General features: G+C 39.7%; 1 protein-coding gene across 5 annotated transcripts in view; it reads left to right on the forward strand.

The window, feature by feature from the left end:
* The window catches only part of SATB1 (SATB homeobox 1), a 93,944-nt gene that overhangs the window by 36,354 nt on the left and 34,915 nt on the right, over positions 1 to 22,675 (forward strand). For all 5 annotated transcript variants that reach the window (XM_040592017.1, XM_040592016.1, XM_040592015.1 and 2 more), the window contains 3 exons: positions 9,670 to 9,781; positions 12,486 to 12,940; positions 21,597 to 21,809. In XM_040592017.1, coding sequence (XP_040447951.1) covers positions 9,670 to 9,781; positions 12,486 to 12,940; positions 21,597 to 21,809 — 780 coding nt within the window. The remainder of the gene's footprint in view (positions 1 to 9,669; positions 9,782 to 12,485; positions 12,941 to 21,596; positions 21,810 to 22,675) is intronic.

Here is a 22,675-nt window from a genome sequence, read left to right on the forward strand (position 1 = left end):
GGTAAGAGAACCTAACGTGAGGGTGAGCTTTGTCTGTCTTTCCTTGGACACTTCTTTAAGAACAGTACAAATACTATCAGATTCCCCTGGTGCCTTGCAGCAGAGATCAGAGGACAGGTTTTTCAGGACAGCAGCAACCTCAGACCTGCCTTACTGCAAGCCGTGGAACAAACTACTCAAAAGGGAAAGTTCTGTTCCCCAGGGGTGGGAACAGATGAAAGGTTCTCCTCATATATACCGGTCTCTTAATTATTTTTATTTTTTAAGTACTAAGACTTCCTACACTGAGAGTTGCAGTTCTTTTGTAAGCTTGTGCCAGAAGAGGGGGAAAACTGCACTAAAGCATAACCTGTGCCAGACTGTGCCACCTTTCCAAAGGATTTGATACTTTTTAGTGAACTCATGGAGATGGGTGGGTTTCATAATGATGAAAAACTGAAGCACGCGTGAAGGGCCTAAGTGTCAATGGCCTTTCTAGAGTTGAGGAAGGGATTTCAGTTCCCTAAGTTTATGTAGTGTGTTTGTATTTGAATCAGTATATCTAGACTTTTTCAGAATTGTGGGGGGTTGTATGTATACACACACACATACATATATGTACTTGCCAGCTAGTATGTCCCCAAGCTCTTAAAGCTCTGTTCCTTATTCTGAACGTCTTGTAAGAAGGAGCTTTGTGTACTAGACCTAATCGAGCTACATTTTTTAGATTTATTATATTTCAATATAAAGGGTAACTAAGAAAAAAAATTAATAAATAGACCCTGAAAGTGCCTGTGCGTATTCCTCATGAAAAGCTAGCAGGAATATTTCTGTTCTGTGATAATTTCATAGAGACTTGCATCTTTTTATGAATTCTTCAGAGCATCTATACTTTTGACAAACTCTTGTCAGTGAAAGGCAGCAACACAGAGGTGAAACTAGTATCTTGGCTAACATAGCTGCTTAAAATGTCACTTTCATATGATTTTACTTAGCAGAAGTTAAGAATCCATAGCAAATTTCATAGTGTAACTCATTTGTCTCCTGACAAATTTTTACGTTTTTCTCGGGACAGAATGTAGTTTGTTTGTGTGCTTTTAGCAGCATAAATATCCTCACAGCATTTGGGTCTATGTGGTTAAGAATAATCAGACGTACAGGTGGCTCATAAAGAGGCACATGGCCTGGAACAATAAATCTGACACTTAACCATTTAAACAAAGGATAGGCAAGGGTTGTTACGTTTGGCACTAGAGGGTTATTTGAGCAAGCAATCAGAGGCCTGAGAGATGTACTGTCTAGGAGCAGAAATCAATGAAGTTCAAACTAAAACCTAGTCATACATGAAAAAATAAAAGAAAATAAAAAAGGTACCTATCTAGTGAAAGAGATTACCATGGGATGTGGTAAAAGATCCAGCACAAGAAATCTTCAGATCAACATCAGATGTTTGCTCTATCTCAGCCACAGGTAACTTGGCCAAATTTAGAAATTCCTAGATAAGCTTCTAGGGTCTCTTTTATATAGAGTCCAAACAGATGCTCAAAATGGTCCCATTTGGCTTTAAAAATCTGCAAAAACTTGTGTAGAAAAAGGAAAAGAGATCAAGGAAAAGGCTTATTCTGAACGCCAAAAGAAATTCTGCAAGACAACTGTTAGTGCTACTGAGTCTGATGACTTCTTGTCTGGACATTGTGCCTTAGGGCTCAACTTGATGCCAGACATCTGATGCTTTGCCTAGCAGAACAGTGGAATCCGAGAAGAGACATGCTGAAAATCATGTCCTATTTCCCAGCAAGGAAGTCTTCTTTAACGTGGTGGATAATGCTAAGCAATTTTGAAGAGTCTTTAACAGAAACTGTAGTTAAAACAACCATTGCGGCTGGTTAAAGATAGAACAATTATCAACATCTCCATCAGCAGAATGTATATACTTCATTTTTTTGGAAGAGGTTTCTGTGCCTACAGCTGAATGTAATGCATTAATAGAGCTAAAATGTCCCCTTATCACACACAACATTTGCATGAGGATAGCATTTGGAAGCACGTGCATTAGGATTAGCATTTCCAGATAGGAAACAAGTCAGAAGCACTCTGACCTGGCTGGAACAGAGTAGTTGGAAATAAAAGCAATCCACCCAAGAGGAAGGCTGAAGTACCTCTTACTCTGGATTTTTACTGGATCAGTCTGTGAGATCTCCAAGGCCCCACCTACCCCATTCCTGTACGTGAAATGCTGGTTTGCCCTGTACGCGTCCATTGCGCATGATCTGGATTGTCCTTCTGGGCTCCAGCTTCCCATACTCTCGTTCCCTGCGTCCTAAGGAGAGGAGGTGAATGTAGGCACGCAGGCTTCATGTGGCATTGCCACATGAACAGGAACAGCAGCAACCTGGCAAGGGGCTGAGGACCCTGTCTCCACATTGTGGCAGTGAGAAGGAGTGATGGAACTTACCCTGTGGACTTGAAGTCCAGCCATGGTTGGAGCAGAGCTTCTGGGTTTGGCTTCATCTAGCAGAAATTCTGCCTGTACGCCCCAAGATAGCTTTGTGATGGGCACCGAAGTAGGAGCAATGGGGAGAGCCCTCGAAAATGTGCATTCCTAATTCAAGCTAAAAGAGCAGTCCAAAGCAATCTACTTCAGAAGTTTTTTTCAAGCAGATTCCTGCTGAAATGGATAGTGCTTTCCTTACCCATGGAGCTCTAAGGTTTCGGAGCTCTTCTGGCAAAGGCACTTGCAGAATCAAAATCTTAGAGTGCAGTAATTCACCCCTCAAAATATAGGACCATTTTAATTCCATAAAGTAAACAAGAATTAACTTACTAAATACTGATTATTTTGCAGTTTATATTTCATCCAGGTTGATTTTAGGAAGGATTTAGCCAGGACTTTTAGTACTAAGTACCTGCCATTTACAAATAGCATGCAATAAAAATCAGGATTCTTAAAAAGATCCATGTCGGACACCTGCCAATGAAGACGAAAATGTGTTACGTGTCCTTATCTTACATAGGTTGAGGTTGTGATTTCTTTTTTTTTTTTTTTTTTTAAAGTCTAAGGCACTATGCCATAAAGCTTGTAAAGCAGTTATGAAGTTCTTTAAATCTGTATTAACATTTCCCTCCTACCTATCTTTCTCTCTTTTAGACTTTTAACCTTTGTAGATATAAGACTAGTATCTTGGGAAGCAGCTTACTTGAGCTTTATTTATATCTGTCAGTGGGAGATGCTTGGAAAACATTGGGAGAATGCTGCTCTGTCATGCAGCAACCGGGAATTTACATTACAAAATGGTAAAAATAATCAGTGCAAGAATCAGTTCCTTCAGATGCTGAATCCTCATTTCTAGTTTTCAAAATCTTCTTGTGTGTGGGTATATTTCTGTACGAATATAAATAAATGTTCATAGATGTATATTTTATCTGGGTTCTTTTGGTTTTATATCTTCCCTCATTACATTCAATGTAGCTTTGTTTACATTAATACATACATTTATAATACTTAAAGACAACATAAGGCAGAAAAGGAGGAGGAGATAATTTAGGCTTTACAAGGTTAGGAGAAAGGAGGAAAGACATGCTTGTGTATTGGAAGAAAAGCTTGTACCATCATTTTAAATCTGCCTTTAGGTGATTTTAACTTACATGACCAGCATTTGCCATGCAGAACCTTACTTTGCCTGACTCTGGCAGCAGTATGGAGGTCAGATAACCATCCAAGTGCAATGCCAAAGGCATAAAAAAAAGTTTTTTCCTCTCTGTTCCTCTGTGGGTTTTTCCCTTTCCTACGTGTTTATAGGGCATATGACAACAAATTCCCTTGCATTACTTGCTGTAGTTCAAGGTAATAGACCAAGGAATTTAACATAATTCTTCATACTCAATTAAACTGTCCGTTTCGTGATTCCTTATCCAAAAAACAGCTAGTGGCAGGGTATGTTTGGTCTGCTTTTATTCGGAGTGGCAGATGATAATTCTCTGCCATACCAGAACACTAGGAACAACATTTTGCCCTGGTTGGGTTTTTGCAGTACGTGGGCTGGTGTAGGCTCCGGCTGGCTAAAATCTTTTGATTTGGGGATAATCTTGTGTTATCCGGTTGGGGCTTGAATGTTCCCTTCTCATTTGAAAAATGTTAACGTAGAGCCTCCTGAGAAATAAGCGCTCCTAAGTGTTCAGCTTGTATTAAAACTGATGCTTGTGATTTCCACGCAAACAAAAGCCAGTGATAGTGGCTAGGATAGGGGAAACAAAGTTCCTCTGTCCTTTGTGAAAAGATCCCTCCCCCCCCCTGCCCAATCTTTAAGTTCTGTTCTGTTCTGCAACTTTATCACTATTCAAACTAGGTCTGGGGACAAAAGCCTCGTAGCTTGTCTCTCTTCTTTTTTTTTTTTTTTTTTTTTCTTTTCCTTAAGGGTTGCAGCATTGGAACATGCTACCCTGTTGATGTCTAGGGATGTAAAGTAGAGGATTTATGAAAGAGAAAATAGAATAGAGCCTTAAAAGTTTGGCCTTAAAAAATGGAGCCAGTAGTTTGACAGATTGTTCAGTAAATGTTCGTTTTATTGAGAATTATAAAAAAGGTGCTTAACGCCTCTGTGCCATTAATATAATACATTAAAAGGTTACTGTCAAGATTAGTGTTTCAGCTCCGAAAATTGACTGTAGGGTTTATGGGCAGCACTGTTCATACTCTGCTTGGAAGATGAGGTGTCTTCTACTTACCACTTGACAAAACCATTATGTTGTTACAAGGCTTTATACTGAAAAACTTGACAAATAGTAAAACATAAATAAAATCTCATTTGAAAAGCTGGAGAATAGTTGCTGTCTGTCTTATAGCCAGATTTAGCAGATGCGGGTTTGAATGTAAAACAGTTGTGAAAATAGCCAGTGTCAAACTAGTGCAAAATTAAACTTGTGGGGTGTTCTGTTTTCAGTGTCTGTTATTGTTGAAGTACTCCATTTCAAAAGCATGCATTCCTTCCTACAGAAAAAAAATCAGATTCCTTAGTTGAAATTAATTAGCATTCAGAAACCAGATAGCATGTTTTTGGGTATTCATGAGATCTCTGTTTGAAAAAATGTTTTTAACTTGTAGAAATGTGTTGCAACACACAGATGGGAAGAAAAAGAAAAAAAAAATCTCTTTAGCAAGCACTGTGTATAAAAGGAATATTACATTTTGCACGCTCCTGATTACCCTGTGTAAACAGTTTTTGACATCTGTCTTTATAGTTTTCGAGGAGAGGAAGACTTTGTTAAAAGAACCATTTTTATACAGCAGTCACCATTTCAGTCTTGCTTTACCTGTATTATGAAAGCAGATGGTCTGCATGTCTTTTGAATATTTATAACTATCAAAAACAATCTCTTGCTATTCACCCTTAGGCTTATGAGATGTCAGGACTGTTCTGGTTGAAAAAAAATCATCTTGGGTGTTTACAGAAAGAGGATTACATTAAGCTGAAATGACTATACATTTTCCAGTTTAATATTTGTCCATCAGCTGTTTAATCGTATTTAGATAATTGTGTAAATAAGTTGTTGCAGCCCTTGCCCCTTCCACTGAGCAGGCTTGAAGCTTTAAACACCGATGAATGAGCTGCAAAAAAGCTCGGATTTTTTTTTTCCTAGTTAAACAACCTGGAAGGCCTAAAGAAGTTTTGGTTACAATGCTCCTTTTGAAGGAAATGTTTCATTTGCAGAGGAATCCCCGATATCTAATTCAGCCGAGTTGTTTTAGGAAGCTGCTGTGTTTGTTACTCTCTGCTAAGTCTGCTAGCACGTATTTGTTCTGTGTAAATACTGCAGCCCAACTACCCCTTCATGAGGCATGAAAACAACCTCATTCTGCCCATATGAAAATAATTTTAAGGTTATTTAGGGGAAGTTTTGGGACTGTGGGGGTTAAAAGCTTTTTTGACTGGAAGCTGAGCAATCACTGATAACAGATTTTGCTGTGGTTGGTTGATTTGGCAGAAAAGCATGAACAGTTTTGGTTTAGATGATTGAATTAACCTGATTAACATTGTTTTTGTTGTTTTGCAAAAAGGACAACAGTATACTTTTAGCGATGATCGAACAATACTTCACCTGGTTGGAGAGCAGTGTTAGAGGCAATGACTCAGAAATGCCTCCCTTGTGGCACCTGCAGCGGTGGCTGCAGCAACCAGCCGGCACGAAAGGCTCGGTCCTGCCCGTGTCTTGCAGGATGCACCTTGCATTAGATTCTGCTGCAATGTGAAGGGTGCTGCCATTTTAGTGGGGTTTATTTGATGGGCACGTGAAAAGAGTTCTGGTTAAGGTTTAAGGTATTTCCCCAGGGAGTTCCCCAACTTCTTTGAGAGATGATGGTGTCTGATTTTCAAATCTCGGGTATTCAGTCTTGCTGAGAGACTGGGATTTGGTTCAAACTATGCTGGGTGAACCTCAGCTGAACTTCAGAACGAATTCTACCCCTACCTCCACACAGTTTTTGGATGCCTAATTATAATTAACTTATTTGGCTAAAAAAAGAGCACTTGGGCTGCAGCAGATGGTATCATTCCAGAATAGTGGGATTTCTGTGAAGGTGGCACCATTTCAGATGAGATCTCCTGGTTTTCAGAACAGGACTACAAGTGATGTGGTTGCGGGGGTGGGGATGGAGAGGGGGTAAAGAGGGAAATTTGGGATCTGGAAATCTCACAGCTTTCAAGGATAAACTTCTAGGAGATACGTTATGACTGCAGATCTGTGACCAGTTTTTGCCTTCTATCAATTTTCTTTGCGACGTGTGAAAAAGAAATCAGATTATGAGTGATGAATGTGATGCATTTGAGTATTTGTATGATATATCGATATTCATCATCCTTGTCCATGGGAAGCGTCTGCCTCTGTGCCTTACAGATAAGGAATGCCTATATACAGTAGTACCTGAATATGATGTGCCTCAAATATAATAATTTTCGTTTTGATTATTGATAAGTATAAGCCAAGACATGGGGAGCTCCTCACATGTCATGACCTGGGAAATAAGAAAAACTTTAATATGCCTCCAGTCTAGATCGTGGTTCTCTGAGACCACTAACTCACAGGGCTGATCTTCAGTTTTAGGCCCTAAACATAGTGGGCATTCATATATGTAGATTGCCATTAAAAAATATAGGAATTCTACAGCAATAGGAATTTCATAGGAATTTCTATAGCAAAGTGCATCTTGCTGCACTGATGTGACTGCAGGTTTGATGACAATAAATAAAGCATAGAAACAATGAAATTCAATGTTGTCATGTTATTTTCTGAGTTAACAAGGTAGTAATATTTTATCTGGCTTGTAAAATTTTGCCTTCAGTGAATTAGTAAATAAATCATTGATTCCTCCTGATGAGGATTCTTAGCGTAGGTAATATCACTTGAATGTTTGCATGAAGTGTTCTTGAAGAAAAAGCAGGATAATTTTCATTTTTAAATGTGTTGATAATTTCTGTGGGGTTTATTTTATCTACTTTGAAGAGCTGGAGTAAACCCCCAATCTTAGCCATCAGAGCCTGAAGTTCATGTTGTGTCAAAGCAGCTAAAATTCCTACCAGTGTTATTTAAACACACCAGTCCCCTATCTGGTTGTAAAATAAAGTAACTGCATTAAATTTATTCCTGAAGAAGCAGGGGATGTCACAAACTGCCATGTCATTGGCATATCTTCTTTGTAAAATGACATGGAAGAGAGGACTAGGAAACCCTAGAGAAACATCTTCATCAATAATAGGTAATTTACTAAAATTATTACTAATATACCTGTTTTCATACTTCCTAATGTTATTTGGGCAGGAGAAGGCACCTGAAAGGGGCAGAGAAAAATAGAGGAAACCACCTGGAAGTCTAAATGACGTCCACAAAATATGCACAAGCTCATATGGGATGGTGGCCCATTACATGTGCAGTTCCCCATTTTGCACATGCGGATCTGCAGGTTTTGCTTATACAGTAACTGTGCATTCACAGAATTTACCTGTTCAGATTCACGAGACTTTTTAAATCATGTCTTATGTAACATGTGCCATTAAAATGGTTTAATCTTTAAAAGGGCTTAAACAATAATTTTGGAAGTATTAGACATTAATGATACTGGTGTTATATTGGAAATTGAAATTGGGTTCAGCTGAGCTTGGTTCAGGTCATTCAGGCTAGAGTTGCAGTAGTCTATTAAGATTTCATTCTCCTTTTATACCACTGACAAAAGGCTTCAAGCTAATTTCAGAAATGCCAGATTAATATCAAGGAATGGTAAGAATTTTGGTGATTCAGAGAAACATTAAAATAGCTGCCTGGTGAGTAGAGGGTGTCCACGTTTGACATAAATAATACTGCTTCACTCTAGCAGTTCTAAGCCTCCACAAATAGCTTGTTACTGAGTAATATGTTAGAAAATGGTTTAGTGAGCTTCACTAAGATCAATAATCCAGGTACTTTTACTCAGAAGCTGAACTAGCCTTATAAAAGAAGACTTATAGTAATATTTATTGCATTTTTATTCCCAACTTTTTCTTCCAGTGGTTATTGCAGTTTGTGTAACAAAGGGTTGATGCTATACATCGATTTTACAACAGCACATAGCTAAATGTTACATGCTGAATAGTGAAGAAACATAATAATCAGGGCTTTGTCCTCTTGACTGTCATTGTTTTCTCAATACGCTGGACAATTCCTGTAGTTAAGCTAAAAGTGACTACTTTCCACATAGAAATTGAAAGGGTAGCAAAGTTCAGTCTACTGAAATTATATTTGCTAATTTTGTTGTTCATACATCATATACTGAGTATAATTTTCAAGTTGAAGCATTATCTCATTTTTGCAAGGCTTAGTCTTAATTGATTTTGTAAAAGAATGTACTGGAACTGAAAGTTTTATGCATTGTAAATTCCACTATTTTAAAATTGGTCAAAACTGAGCAGAAGGTAAATTTCTCACTGTAGCTATCTGATATCTCGAGAACCTTTGAGAAAAAATTGTTTCTATCATCCTTTGGTCTATTTTACAGCTAATACTCAGTTACAGAATTAGACCTGACAATAAGTGCTTTTCATAAGCCTGTTTCTGCGAATCACTTAAAGTACCCTGTTTAGGAAAAGCAAGTCTGGGTTCATTTTGGGTTGATACATACATATTTTATTCTACTATAAGCTCCCTTATTTTATCCTGCAAATAGTTTGTTCAGATTAACATGCATCCTATGATTTTCTGGGGTCCACCCTGTGATAGGTGGCACAAAGGGAATGGGCACGGGTAACTTGGGGCATTGCTTTCATATTTGGAGTCAGTGCAGGATTTGTATGCCTGTAAACTTGTGTGGGTATGTGAAAGGTCAGTCAAGTTTAAAAGCAGAAATAGCACAAACAAAATGCACTTTCAAGATTAGCGTCTTCCGTCCAGAGCCCATCCCATTGCCTGATATTTCTTGGTCGATAACTTTGTTCTTCCCTTAGTACATCTGCTTTTTTTTTTTGCTCCCATTTACAATATACCTTGGTTAGGGTTTATGCTCAATTATGCTCAAAGTTTTTTAAAAAGCTTTGGACGATAGGATTAAAAATGCAATATGGTTCTCAAACTCTAAAAATATAATGGTTTCAACAATTGAAATAATTTGTGCTTTGACTTGTACTGCTCTGTATTACAGATTTTTTTTCTTCTCCCCTTTTCACACAGAGTATGATTTCTTCCATTGTGAACAGCACTTACTATGCAAATGTCTCAGCAGCAAAATGTCAGGAATTTGGAAGGTGGTATAAACATTTCAAGAAGGCAAAAGATATGATGGGTAAGCAGAAAAAAAAAAAAAAAAAAAGAAAAAAAAAGCCGTGATGGTGGATACATACCATTATGTGTCACGTTGAGGTCTGTCACAGTCATATAAGAAGCCAGGTCCCTTCACGATAAGTTTAGGATGCTTTTGATGAGTAGATGTAGAAAGTACATATATAGTGAAAGAATTCATTTAAATAAATATTTGCTATTGAAACAGCCAAACTGACTTGAGTTGCCAGAGATGTGAAGCTGTCATTCTGTAAATCTAGAGATCTTCTACCACCCAGAATAATTGTTTAAAAAACCTGTTCCTGGAACTGTGATGGACTGATTTTTTTTAATGTGTGTATTTTTTTCTTGCGCTGGCTAATGTATATTTAAAGAATCAGGCTTTTATAACTATCACTGCCTTCCAAGAAGAATGCTATAATTTTATAAATTCTTATCTTTCTCTAACTTTGGGGCCATTTTCAATTCATTTTAAGAAATAGATGTTGTAACAGTCGTTTGCTTGTTGTAGTAAGCACAAGGAAAATAATGGAGAAAAAAAAATCCATCAGTGGGACATACTAATTCTGTAATACTTTTTGTCTTTCTGCATTGTCCATTTTTAAAACTATTTCTTAAACCTGTTAACACAGTTTTGAACATTTTATGTCAGAAAATTTCTATGTAGTTTTCAACAGAATGAAGAAATGGTACCTCAGTTTGGATTGAATTTTGAGCTTGACTTAGCTTTCCGTATTTGAAGCAAAATCATTCATCTACCAAAACTGGTTCCTTGCCTTTTATAGCTTAAGGCTGTAATGAAGACAATGCATCACTTTTGTGATAATTGCTTGAATTACTATTCCAAGTGAATGGCCCACTTGGGTTGATCTCTACTTCCCGCTAGTGAAAAAAAGGCAGCTTCTTTCCTTATCTGCTTTGTACCTTCTGTGCAACACCAAACCCTTCCTCTGACACCACCGAGGTCAGTGGTAAGGCTTCACTTGGTTTTGGGTGGTTCCTGTGCGAGGAGCAGAGTGCCTGCATGGGAGGGTGAACCTTTCCGCAGCAGCCTCTCCCACCTCCATTGCAGCAGTGCTCCTGCATGGGGCAACCCCTGCAAAAATTTCCTTACATGACCTGCCAGGACAGGTTCACCATCCATTCATGAGGGGACAATGAAGCCAATGCATAGGAACCATACATACGTGTGTGCGTGTGTGTGTGTGTGTCTGTTCCTGTGTATCCTAATGCTTGGGGGGAGAGGCACCATTGCCCCCAATGCCACGTGGGTGAGGAGCATCGGGTGCTCTGCTGGGGGGCTGGTCCAGGCTAAGGACACCAGACCACTGTGCAGAACTACTGGCTTGCTTTTTGGTTTTTAGATTTCTGCCCATGATAGGAGTGAGGGGGAAGGCAGGGCTGCAGGTGGGAATCCAGGTGCCGATATCTTCTTCCAGCGCTCATTCCTGTGGAGGAAAGGGTGGTTTTACACAGAAAGACTGTTAGTGGAGATCATAATTACTATGAAAAGCTCAGACACTGCCTTTTTTTAAGAAATATGCTTTACGCTTTACTAGCATAAGAAAAAAATTGCTACGACACTTTTGTGAAGATACTGGCGTTTTGGTTTTTAAATAAACCATGTTTTCTTAAGGCTATTTCCAGACCAGCATTGCTAAAGCTCTAGAACTGAGATTGTTTAAAATGAAAAAGTGACATACATTGATAAAAAGGAGACTCCTTTACATCAGCCTGGAGTTATTTTATATTGTCTTATCGTGCACAAGAGGGGAGCTGGAAAAACTCTTGTAGTTTAAAAAACTGTGTTGTTAATTAAAAAGGAGGGTGTGTCAAGGCAGATGAGTTAATATAAGAAAAAAAATTCAACCATGTTGCAAGTCACTGAAAAAACCCATGCATACATGGTTGCAAGATAAAGCAGCCCATCTGTGTAATTTACATAAATTATACTAGTTCCTAGCAGTCCCATACAATTGATGCAGCATCTAGAAATTAGCAGAGCATGGGGAGGTCCACACCCCACCCTGCTTGTTACAGATTTCAAGTGGCTGGGGACTGCAGATGTCATGGCAGGGACACCATGGGAGGAACAAAACCAGTCACCAGGGGCTTCTCTCTCCGGTCAGGGTGTGCTTTCCCGTAACAGCCCTCCTTACCCTTTGTGCAGATGCACTTGCCTTTTCACCTGCATCTTCTGCAGCACACAGAGTGGTTTCTCATGTCATGTCTTTGCCCCTTCTCTAGTTGCTTACCACCTTGTCTGAAGTCCCTGCATCCCTTGCTGCAGGGATGTGCTCTGCAGCCGTGCGCTTGCCGTTCGGTTGCGTTGCACCTTGGCAAAGCTTACGGGAAGTTACTCCTTTGCTGTACGTGGCTTCCAGCGTGTGACTTTTGCCTCTGATGTTCTGTTGGTTGCTCCGAGGGCCCAGTGAAGATGATGGGCACTCAGTTTTTTGTTTTTTTTTGTTTTTTTTTTTGTTAAGAAAATATTTACTACGCCATTATTTGTAGGTAAATTTTGAAGGCAAATAGCCGCAACAGTGATGTTATGGGCCTGCTGATCTAGGCTGAAAGTTCACTAAGCTTGATCCCGAATGTGTGCCATTTGATATGTGTTTATTTTTATTAGAATGTCTTGCAAGGAGTGTGAAGTTTGTGATTTTCAGTCTTATGCTAGCTTTTTTGATGTTTCTTTTCCACCGTAGTTGAGATGGATAGCCTTTCTGAACTATCCCAGCAAGGTGCCAACCATGTCAACTTTGGTCAGCAGCCAGTCCCAGGGAACACAGCCGAACAGCCTCCATCCCCTGTTCAGCTTTCTCATGGTAGTCAACCATCAGTCCGGACCCCGCTTCCAAACCTGCACCCTGGACTTGTATCTACTCCCATTAGCCCTCAGCTGGTAAATCAGCAGTTGGTAATGGCCCAGTTGCTGAACCAGCAGTATGCAGTGAACAGACTTCTAGCCCAGCAGTCCTTAAACCAACAGTACTTGAACCACCCTCCTCCTGTCAGTAGATCCATGAACAAGCCGTTGGAGCAGCAGGTCTCAACAAACACAGAGGTGTCTTCCGAAATCTACCAGTGGGTCCGTGACGAACTGAAACGAGCAGGAATCTCACAGGCAGTATTTGCACGTGTGGCTTTTAATCGAACTCAGGTCAGTCATCTTTTTCCTTACTTTTTTAGAATCCAAGATTCCCTTTCTTTCTCTCTCTATTTAGTCATTATCACCTTTTATGTCTCTCTCCTCATTTCTGCCTTGTCACTTAGCTCCTGTGAAGGAACCGCGTTTCCTTGCAGGACCAGTGTCCATGTTGATACAGTACAGAAATCTTCAGTGATTGGTTTGTGGAAATACCTGCTGTTCTTACAGACACCTTCGTTCCTCTCCAGTTGTGATGGTTTATGAATAGCTGAGTCTTCTCTGGAAAGGATATGAGCAGCTCTGTGCAGAACCATTCACAAAGTCACCCAACAGATTGCCTTTTGTGTTGCAAAGGTATACGCGTATTGACCACATGCATGCACTGAACAACCTGTCTTCTTTCACAGGTGTATGGAGACGGTCTTTTATTCTTGTTTCCATTTCTTTTTAGTATTTTCTAGTGAAAGTCTTAATAACATCTTCTCGGGCTTCTGAAAAGATTAAAAATTAAAAGCTTTATTTTTAGATCATCTACTCTTTTCATGTATTTTTGTAGTTTGTTGCAAAAAACAGTAGTTGCTGAGATTGCTGATGTCCACGTCAGAACATATACTTCAGCTCTTCAATGCAGAAAAAGCTAGCCCTAGCAAAGCTGATAAGTAACACTAAAATGTGTTATTTTTTACACCTGTTTTAGAAGCTAACCCTGTTATAATTTATTCTGCTCTATGAATTTAACTTAATGCCATGTTGCATGGAATTTAATCAAGCAGAAATTATGGAAGAAATTACAGTATATCCAATGCAAATAATAAGATCTCAAAATTTTTGTATTCTGTTTTAACAGAAAATAAAATAGCAGTTTTGTAAATAGAAAATATTTTAAAAAGACATTGGTAAGTTTGCTTTAGATTCCACATTTTTAAACCTAATGAACAAGTATTAGTCCATGGTAGAATATAGTAAAAAAAATCATAATTTGGGCTTCTCTTGCAATGTTGATGTTTCTCCCTTCATACCTTAGAAAATAAAAATTCTGGTTCAAATGCATTGATGCCAGATTTGAATAAGCATGTCATTTGTAATTGTTCTGAATTATTATTGCCTTAAAATTTTTTACATCCTCCTCTAGCTAGAAGAAAGTAAAGTCATTGTCTGAATTTTCTGTAGAGCTCTGTGTGTTTGTGTCTTTCCTTTTAACAGCAGAGGAGGTTTTCAAGATCTGGGTCTTTCGTACCAAATTTCTTGGGATACATGAACTCATGCAAGGATTACTTAAGTAAGTTAGGTCCAGGCAGTACCATTTGTAATATTTACAAGTAAGTGACATAGAGTTTTGTTTAATACAATGTTTAATATTTTAACTGTTGATACTATAAAGTACTGAAGTAATAGTAGTAGCTTCAAGTTGCAATGGCTTGCAGCTGCCATCTTACCTGGACAAAAATCCAAGCAAATAATTCAGAAAATAAATAGTTTACTATATATTTAGTTCTTTTTCAGATATGCCTAAAATCACCTTGTTTTCTTTGCACTTTCTTCCCCCTCCAAAGTAATTTGTTCAGTTTTTGTCAGCTAGTTTTGCATGCAACTTTTGGTCTATCATTTGTGCATGAGCAGTATTTGTTACCTGAAATACAAGGATGATTGATTCTGACTGGACATTGAATTTATGTGATGCAATATGAGAGGATGCTTTTGAGATGTGATAAATGCAGCTATAGAACCAGATTTCTAATGCAAATACTGATTTTTGCTTACTATATATTTTTCTTACTACAAATGTTACTAAATATTTGGTTGAAGTTCAATTCATCCACAGATGTTGTGGTTAACCAGCTTGGTAAAACATGTTCAAAGTGACCCAAAACTGGGAGGAAACCCCAAAATGAACGTTGAAAACAAATCGCCTGAAGAGATGCGACATATACCTATAATATATTTTGGCAATTGTCAACCAGATCTACTTGAAAAAAGACAGGGTAGTATCCCTATATCCTACAAATAGTCTTAGCTAGTCAAATAGTATTTGCAGTTAGCTACATAAGACTTTCCAGTATTTGTTATATATTGTGGCAAACGTAGGGAACAGAAAGGAAAAATACTAGGAGCCTAGACAATATTAGCCTCAGCGTTGCCAAGAAATATCTCAGCATACTTTTCATATGAAGCAAAGCCCCACTGAAATCCAGAGTTTGTTGTAGGCACATTTCACCTTTGCAGAACTGAAAATTGTTAATTTTACCCATGGTAGCAGCTAATGTCCAAGTATAAACGTAGGCAGAGATACTTGTGATTCTCATATGAAAACATTTACATTTGTTCTGCTTGCTGTACTTTGGAATTCATCACAGCTTATTTAAGGATATGTCACATTTAACTAAAACTAGGGCAGTGCTTTAATAACCAATGCTATTTACATGTTATTTTCTAATATTGATGTAATATCTTTTTTCTTTTTTTTTTTTTTTTGTCTAGAGCAAGTGAAAATGCTTGTTTAAATTCATCTGCTGTTTTCTAAGATAAAAAGCTAACTCAGGCTTACAACTGACATTTTTGAAACTGTCATAAGCATATTTGAGCCGTGTCCAGGGAGCATATCATGCCATCAGTTTCTAAAGGCAGAAGATCTCACTGAAATTGGTTAGGAGTTCTGTGCAAAAAAACCCTGATGTTGAGATATGGTCTCAGATGCGGGGAGAGATTCGCTTTCAGTGTAAAAGTTAAGGAAGGAAGTGAACTATAAGAGTAATATAGCTTAATATTTTGGCAATAAAAATGGACTTTGGTGTAATTGGTTGAAGGTGTTGGCACTTCTTTTTTACAGACTTGTGTTCTGCAGTATGAATACAGAATTTGCTGGAATTTTTGTGTGGGAAGGGGAGTTCTACCAGCTTAGTGTAGTAGTTCAACTTGGTAATTGAACACTTGGCTCTGATTTTCAAAAATTTTTGATTTGGGGGCAAAAATGTCAACTAGAAATATTTCTACTTCTTCCTAGCTCAAAGGAAAGAATTTAGTAAAATTACTTCTGAAAACTAAGGTGTCTTTTATTGTTAAATAATTATCATCTATTTATGAGGTAGAACTCCCCTCCCCCGCCACACCTCAGAAAATTGAAAGGATGTCTTTAATACCTTCTTGGATAACTTCAACAGCAACCCTTAACTTCAGAATGGTAGTTTCAGAAATGTGTAGTTCTCAGGAATGTGCCTCGCAAAGTTTAATCAAAGAAGGGTCCAGATAGCTCTAACTTGAAAGAAAATTAACATATATACAGACACAATAGAACAGTTGTTGTAGGGAGCAGAAGCAGTTTCAGAGGGTGGAGCACCTCTCCACACGTGAAATTTCACAGCTTGCTGACTGCAGAGAAGCAGATTGAATCCTGTTAGCACCTCTTAGTAGTGCACCATGGAAGTTTGTCGAGTCAGGATTTGTACTAGCAGGTCTGAGTTTCACCTCAAGCATGGCTACCAAATGTGTCTTTCAGTCTCTTTGTTTGCTAGGGTAAATTGAGCTGCTTTTGTTTCAGCTGCCGTTTGACCAAATTAATAAACATTTCTTCCAGCTGATGCCAGTGCACTGTGCAGACACCTCTGCTTTCTTGAAATGGCACGTTCAGTATTTCCCTGCACTTTGCTGGGCAGAAAATGGCATTTTTTCTGATGGCGCAGCCACGAGGTGATGGCACGGATGCATGGGGGCAGCTCGCCAAGGTGCAGTGCCCCACTGTCTCTGCCACAGCCTCCCGTCAGCAGTCAGGCTCAGACTGCCCCTGCAAATTTGCAGTCAAACTGGGAGGTTGCCTACTCTGTTTTGTTCTTCTTTTGGTGTTTTGTGCAGCTGAACCACCTTCGGAGCCCTAAACAAATAAACAAACTCCTCTACCCATTTCTGTCCTGTGTTTGTCAATGTAAACACGAGTCAGGAAACGCAAAGCTTTGGCTTCCCCCACGCAAGGCTGACATTTGACTTGAAGGTGTAGCTTAACCTGGCGCAGGGCAGGGTGACGTGTATGTACTGCGCGAGCAAGGAATCGTGTTAGTCATGGTTGTGGTTGGAACCGTAACTCGGGGCTGCCTGGCTGTTTGTGTACACTTTTAACCGTAACATTTGCTGCATGGACTCGGGTGCTGCCGTATGGAGATGACCTCTGAGCTCCATCTTCGCAAAAGGAGGGGGAGTGCTTTTTGCTGCTTTTGCCATCTCTGACTATTGTAATTTTTCTTCTTCCCACTTGTGATAGTTTTTCATCTCAAGGTTTTTGAGTACTTCTCAGTGTTTCTGCCAGATACCTTTTCTCTCCCCCTCCTTTCTACTTCACCCCCATGCTGCTTTAAAATATTAGCTGCCAGAATTCATTGCCTTCCGTTCATGCATAATGCCTTTTCTCATATGTGGAAACTTCTGTGTATTTAGGACTGTGCTTGTGCAAATTCAGGGCAATTGCTATTTCAAGGGAGAAAGCTTGGATGCAAGAAACAGCTCCGTGCAATTTTAAAACAAAATCTAAGTTTACACAAACCACCTTCCCAGGCACTTTTATTTTTTTTTTCCTTCCACTTTGTCTTTGGCACACTTTATTTTCCAGTAAAATGAAAAATGAAGATGGATTATTCAAAATTGATAACAGTAATGGACCATCATGTAATGTTTTATTGAATTTGAGTTCTGTAAATTATGTGGTAGAGAGAAATTTGCCTGCTTAAGTATAACAGAAATTGCCACTGTATTCATATAATTCTTCGTAGTGTAATTTAAGGAAAAGCACACTATCCATATCACTATTGAATAAAAGGTAAAAAGGTGCTATTACACTATCATGACAGCTCTCCTCTTGCTACTAAGCGACGTAGATAAATGTGTCTGCTTATAACTTACTTGGCAGGGATCCAGGCTTGTGGGTGGAGCTTGCGAATAATCTTCCACCTGGACATGGGATGGGAGCACCCTGCGATGGAGAGGGATAGTGTTCAGGGATGTTCTGCATGTTTCAGGGAGTTTGGGGCAAATTGCATTTTTCTTCTGGGAGCTTTGAAGATCTATCAGGCTGATAAAATCTACTCGAATCAGTGATTACATTCAAAGAGGAGACAAACTGGGGGCCAGACAAGCAGTGTTTTTGTTCATATTGGCAGACACTTTCATTTATCTCCATCTTTAAAGAATTCATAATTAGCTTTTGAAAGCCCTGATAATATTTATTGAACATTTTTGTGCAATTAGTAATGAATTATACTTGTGATGACATGGAAACTTCCTTTTTTTGATGGGACCTGGTAACATTTTAAAAAAATATATTTCCAGTGCAAAAAGAATACAAGGGAGGAACCCTGAGGAGGACTCTGAGCCTAACAGTGTTTATAATTTATGCAAAACAGCATTTAACTTTTATGTGACCTGAGGTACAATATCGGGAGATCACACCAAGACTTACATCTTGGCAAACCAGTTCCAGCCTGGTAAAACAAATGGTGAATCTCTGCACATCAGCATGGGACAGGATGCAAGAGCTGATATTCTCTTTCTAGGATTTTCCCATTTTACATCATCTAATGATCTTTAGCTGAAGTTTTATGCTTAGAAAATTGAGGCAGTAGCAATGAAGTAATATCTGAAGCAGGCAAACTGTATTGTAAGACTTTGCCTGCACCTGGTACAACACTTTATTTTTCATGTTATTTCCTCACGTATTCTGACCTTTAGTTTCAAAGCTCCTAGAAGCAAACACCTCCTCCTTGCCTTCTCCCTGCTCTCTCATCTCCCCTCCTTGCTCTGCATTCCTGTGCTCTGCTCCCAGCTCATGCAAAGAGTCATGGAAGTGATGGGGGAAGGAGAGGGGAATGAATACTTAATGGCATTTAATCACCAAGAGGTGTCCTGCAGCAATGGTTACACTGACAAACGCTGGAAAAATACAAAACCCGTTTTTCTTTGTTTACTTATTTCACTGAGACGGGGAAAGTTACACAAGAAAACCAGCCTTTTCTGCTTTTTTTAGCTGCCTGCTATGTGGCAAAGGCTTATATGAGCAAATATTTTTTATTATGGGCTAAAGTATTTTTCAAGGACGTTGACTGTGGCCGGCAGTGGGCTGGCTGCTGGTAAAGTGTCTCCTTTTCTGCCAATGATCAGTCCAGCTGAGTTTAGTTTTTCTTTCTTCTTTTTAATCCTGATGATGTTTTTTTCAGCACAGTAGCAGTCAGAAATCAGGTGTTACAACTACCTGAAAGGAGGTTTCAGCGAGGTGGGTGTGGGCCTCTTCTCCCAAATAACAAGTGATAGGACAAGAGGAAACGGCCTCAAGTTGTGCCAGGAGAGGTTTAAATTGGATATTAGTAAAAATTTCTTCACCGAAAAGGGTTGTCAAGGATTGGAACAGGCTGCCCAGGGAAGTGGTTGAGTCACTATCTCTGGAGGTATTTACAAGACGTGTTGATGTGGCACTTCAGGACGTGGTTTAGTGGTGGACTTGGCAGTGCTGGGTTAGCGGCTGGACTCACCTTAAAGGGCTGTTCCAACCTAAACGATTCTGTTCCATTTGCTGTATACATCCTGTGCTTTGCAGACAGCTTCGCCTTGTCTCCATGGCACAAAATCATTTCTTGCCTCCCTTGGAGGATGGGTTGTGTAACCCTAACACTGGCAAAACAATGGTAACTGTGGATTTGAGTACTTAGAAGTGGAAGCAAATGGTAGACGAGAATTTGATTCCCATATTTGCTAATAAGTGAATTTACTATTAGAATAATCATTAAGAAAAATTTTAAAACTTATACTCCTCCCAGATGCCACTTTTTCTGTAACTTGTTTATATACCTTCTGAGTAGTTTCTGCCTGGATACCAGAAAATACGAGGGATGAAGAATAGCGCTAAGGAAGTATCTCCCAGGATTATTTTATTTTTTTAATCCTTCTTCATATTATTTTTCCTGCTTAGTGCTGGAAAGACTGTTTGTGTTTTCCATCTCATTTCCCTCTTAGTTAGGCAGGCACAGAGAGGTCTTTGAGGACCACAGTGGCCCCAGTGTGGTGACTGACACCTCCATTCTCACTGCCCAGGAGGAGTGGAGGGGCGACAGGGCAAATGCAGAGTTCAGAGCGGTACTGGGTGGGCTCTGACCCTGCCTAAGCGTGGCTGCCTGAGAGCAGTGGCTTTGCAGCACCTTTGTAAGGGGCTTTTGCCTGATAGGATAGGACCTTTGAGAAAGGTGACAACTCCTATAGGTGCTGTGAGCATCCGACTTCCCTGCAGAAGAGGCTGATGCATGGGCTGTAGCTTTCTGTTGCACTCCCTTAGGAATGGTATCTTCAGTCAGGATTGCCTCTCATAGTTTTAGCTTTTTCATTGCCTGTCTCCCTCCCTCCATTCACCCCTCCATTATCCCAAATAACTTGCAACAGTTCTTTAGGAAAAGAAACACCGGGTTGTCTTATTTCTTTAAAATCACATCCTTGTTCCCTTGTTACAGAAGCAATAAAAGCCTCTTAAACCAACCCTCTCCTTGTCCCAGCATGGCAACAGCATTTATTCCAAAAAGAAGTTAGCATTTCCTTTTGCAAAAGTTAATTTATCACCACCTTGTTACTTCAGCACAGTAGAGCATTTTGTACGCCTGACGTATTTAAAAGGAGAATTTGGCAGCGGGGAGGTTTCAAGAACCTGTTGACATTAAAGTTGTAGTTGCACTCACAGGTTCATAAGGTGTCCCAGGCCGCCAGGCACGCTCCATTGCTGAGGTCTGAGGTGAAATGACTGTGTGGGAAGCCTGGTGTGGTCTGTGCAGGCTGTGGCGGTGTGCTGTCATCTGCAGCCTGCCCGTCTCTGGCTTGCTGCTGCAGATGCCCTCTCTGCTGTTTCCCTCTCGTTTCCCAGTGCTTGTTTTCATCTGTGGTTGCTGGACTCTGAAAGTGGTCAAAGGACAACAGAGGTAAATGGATGCAGGAAGCAGGACCTGCACAGCAGGTGCTCAAATAAATAGCCCAGATGATGGACTAGGTGAGGATTAGGGTTGTGCTAGTGAGAAGAGGAGGGTGGGAGGAAGAGGAAGGTGAAGGAGGGGGAGTGTCCAACACCGAGTTTCCTCACTTGTTAAACTCCAATATACAACTCTCAGAACAAAACGCTGACTTCTAAAAATTATGGGCCGGAGTTAGTTAAGCACTACTTTAGGAAAGTTACAAGTTTATCATCTCAGATTAGTTGTGAAATATCACTTCCTTTCAAAGAGCTGTTCAAGTTGCTAGAAATGTGGAAAACCATATTTTTTTAGGTTGGCTATGCGTTTTGTCTGAGAACGCCCCAGTGTCAGGCCTCTGGACTATCTGTATTTCACTTTTTCTGAACATCTTGTGATTGTCTGTCGACTGTGAAAGATTTCGTGGCAAGTTAAGCCGGTCAAAAGAAGGAGACCTATTAGACAGGTTCAGTTTATGTACAACAGATGCTTAATAAAATTAAGGGTACAATTGAGGCTGTCTTCTCTGCTACCTAAAATGCCATTAATATATTCCTATGTGGAGTGGATGGTGCATTTACCGCTCTCGTTCTCAGCCCAATGGAAAGAAGAAAGAGGACTGGTTGGCAGTGGCTTTGCAGACCACACTTTCGCAGGTGCTCACCTCCGCTAACTCTCCAGCATATTTTTTCTTTCCCTCCCTACAGGGCTTGCTCTCAGAAATCCTCCGAAAGGAAGAGGATCCCAAGACTGCCTCGCAGTCCTTACTGGTAAACCTTCGGGCTATGCAGAACTTCTTGCAGCTGCCAGAAGCTGAACGAGATCGCATTTACCAGGACGAAAGGGAAAGGAGCTTGAACGCAGCCTCTGCAATGGGCCCTGCACCTCTCATAAGCACACCACCTAGCCGGCCTCCACAAGTAAACCACTCTTCTGTCTTTGAGATTTGCTTGTTGCGTTTTCTTACTGTCCTGCTGGGTGATACCTTTCTTAAAAAGAGGAAAGCTTTTACTGTTGCGTTTTTTAAACGCTCGCAGGATCGTTGTTTGCAGTGCATATCGCAAATTAAATTTAGGAAATATAATGGATGATAGTAGCAGTTTATTACTACTGATCTTCTAGTTTTAAGATAAATTCTATCCATTATGGCCCCTACAGAGGTTATTTTTTTTTTTGCTCATTTTACTGAGATATGAGCTTTACTGGGCCTGGAAGATGCTGGCTTTTAGCCGTTTTTCCCCCCTGTAATTCTCAGGTGTTGTTTTTAGTGTTAGAGGTTGAAACAGGGATTTTGAAGGATTTGGACGACTAAACTGAGTGGGAATGAAAGCAGAAGTAAGAGTACATCGTAATGCCTTAAAAATTATCTTCCGGAAAATGAACAGATAAAACTAAAGGGATGGAGTTAAGAAGACTCCATCCCAAAATTCTGGGCACACTTTCACCAAGTTGAGCTACTAACAACTGGATAACATAACAGACTTGCTATATCCATCGCTCTGCAAGATTTGGATATGTTCATTAAAGCTTCATTTTGTATTTGTTCAAATGAAACTCCCGGTGATTTCTGTAAAATCTAGTGGGACTACTGGTTTCATTCTCCCAAAATTATAAAGTTTGATAGAGTGGGATCCAAAAGGATCTGTGTGATGTGTCTGTCAGAGGAAACTGATGCTAGTTTTAGGGTACACGAGGAATACAGGTGTGAGTCATAGGAATGCATAGGATTTCCATGAGGAAGAAACACTTGTGAATGAAACACTCCAGAAAACTATCTTTTTCTGAA

The sequence above is a fragment of the Falco naumanni genome, chromosome 4, assembly GCF_017639655.2.
Source record: "Falco naumanni isolate bFalNau1 chromosome 4, bFalNau1.pat, whole genome shotgun sequence".
NCBI classification, from domain to species: domain Eukaryota; kingdom Metazoa; phylum Chordata; class Aves; order Falconiformes; family Falconidae; genus Falco; species Falco naumanni.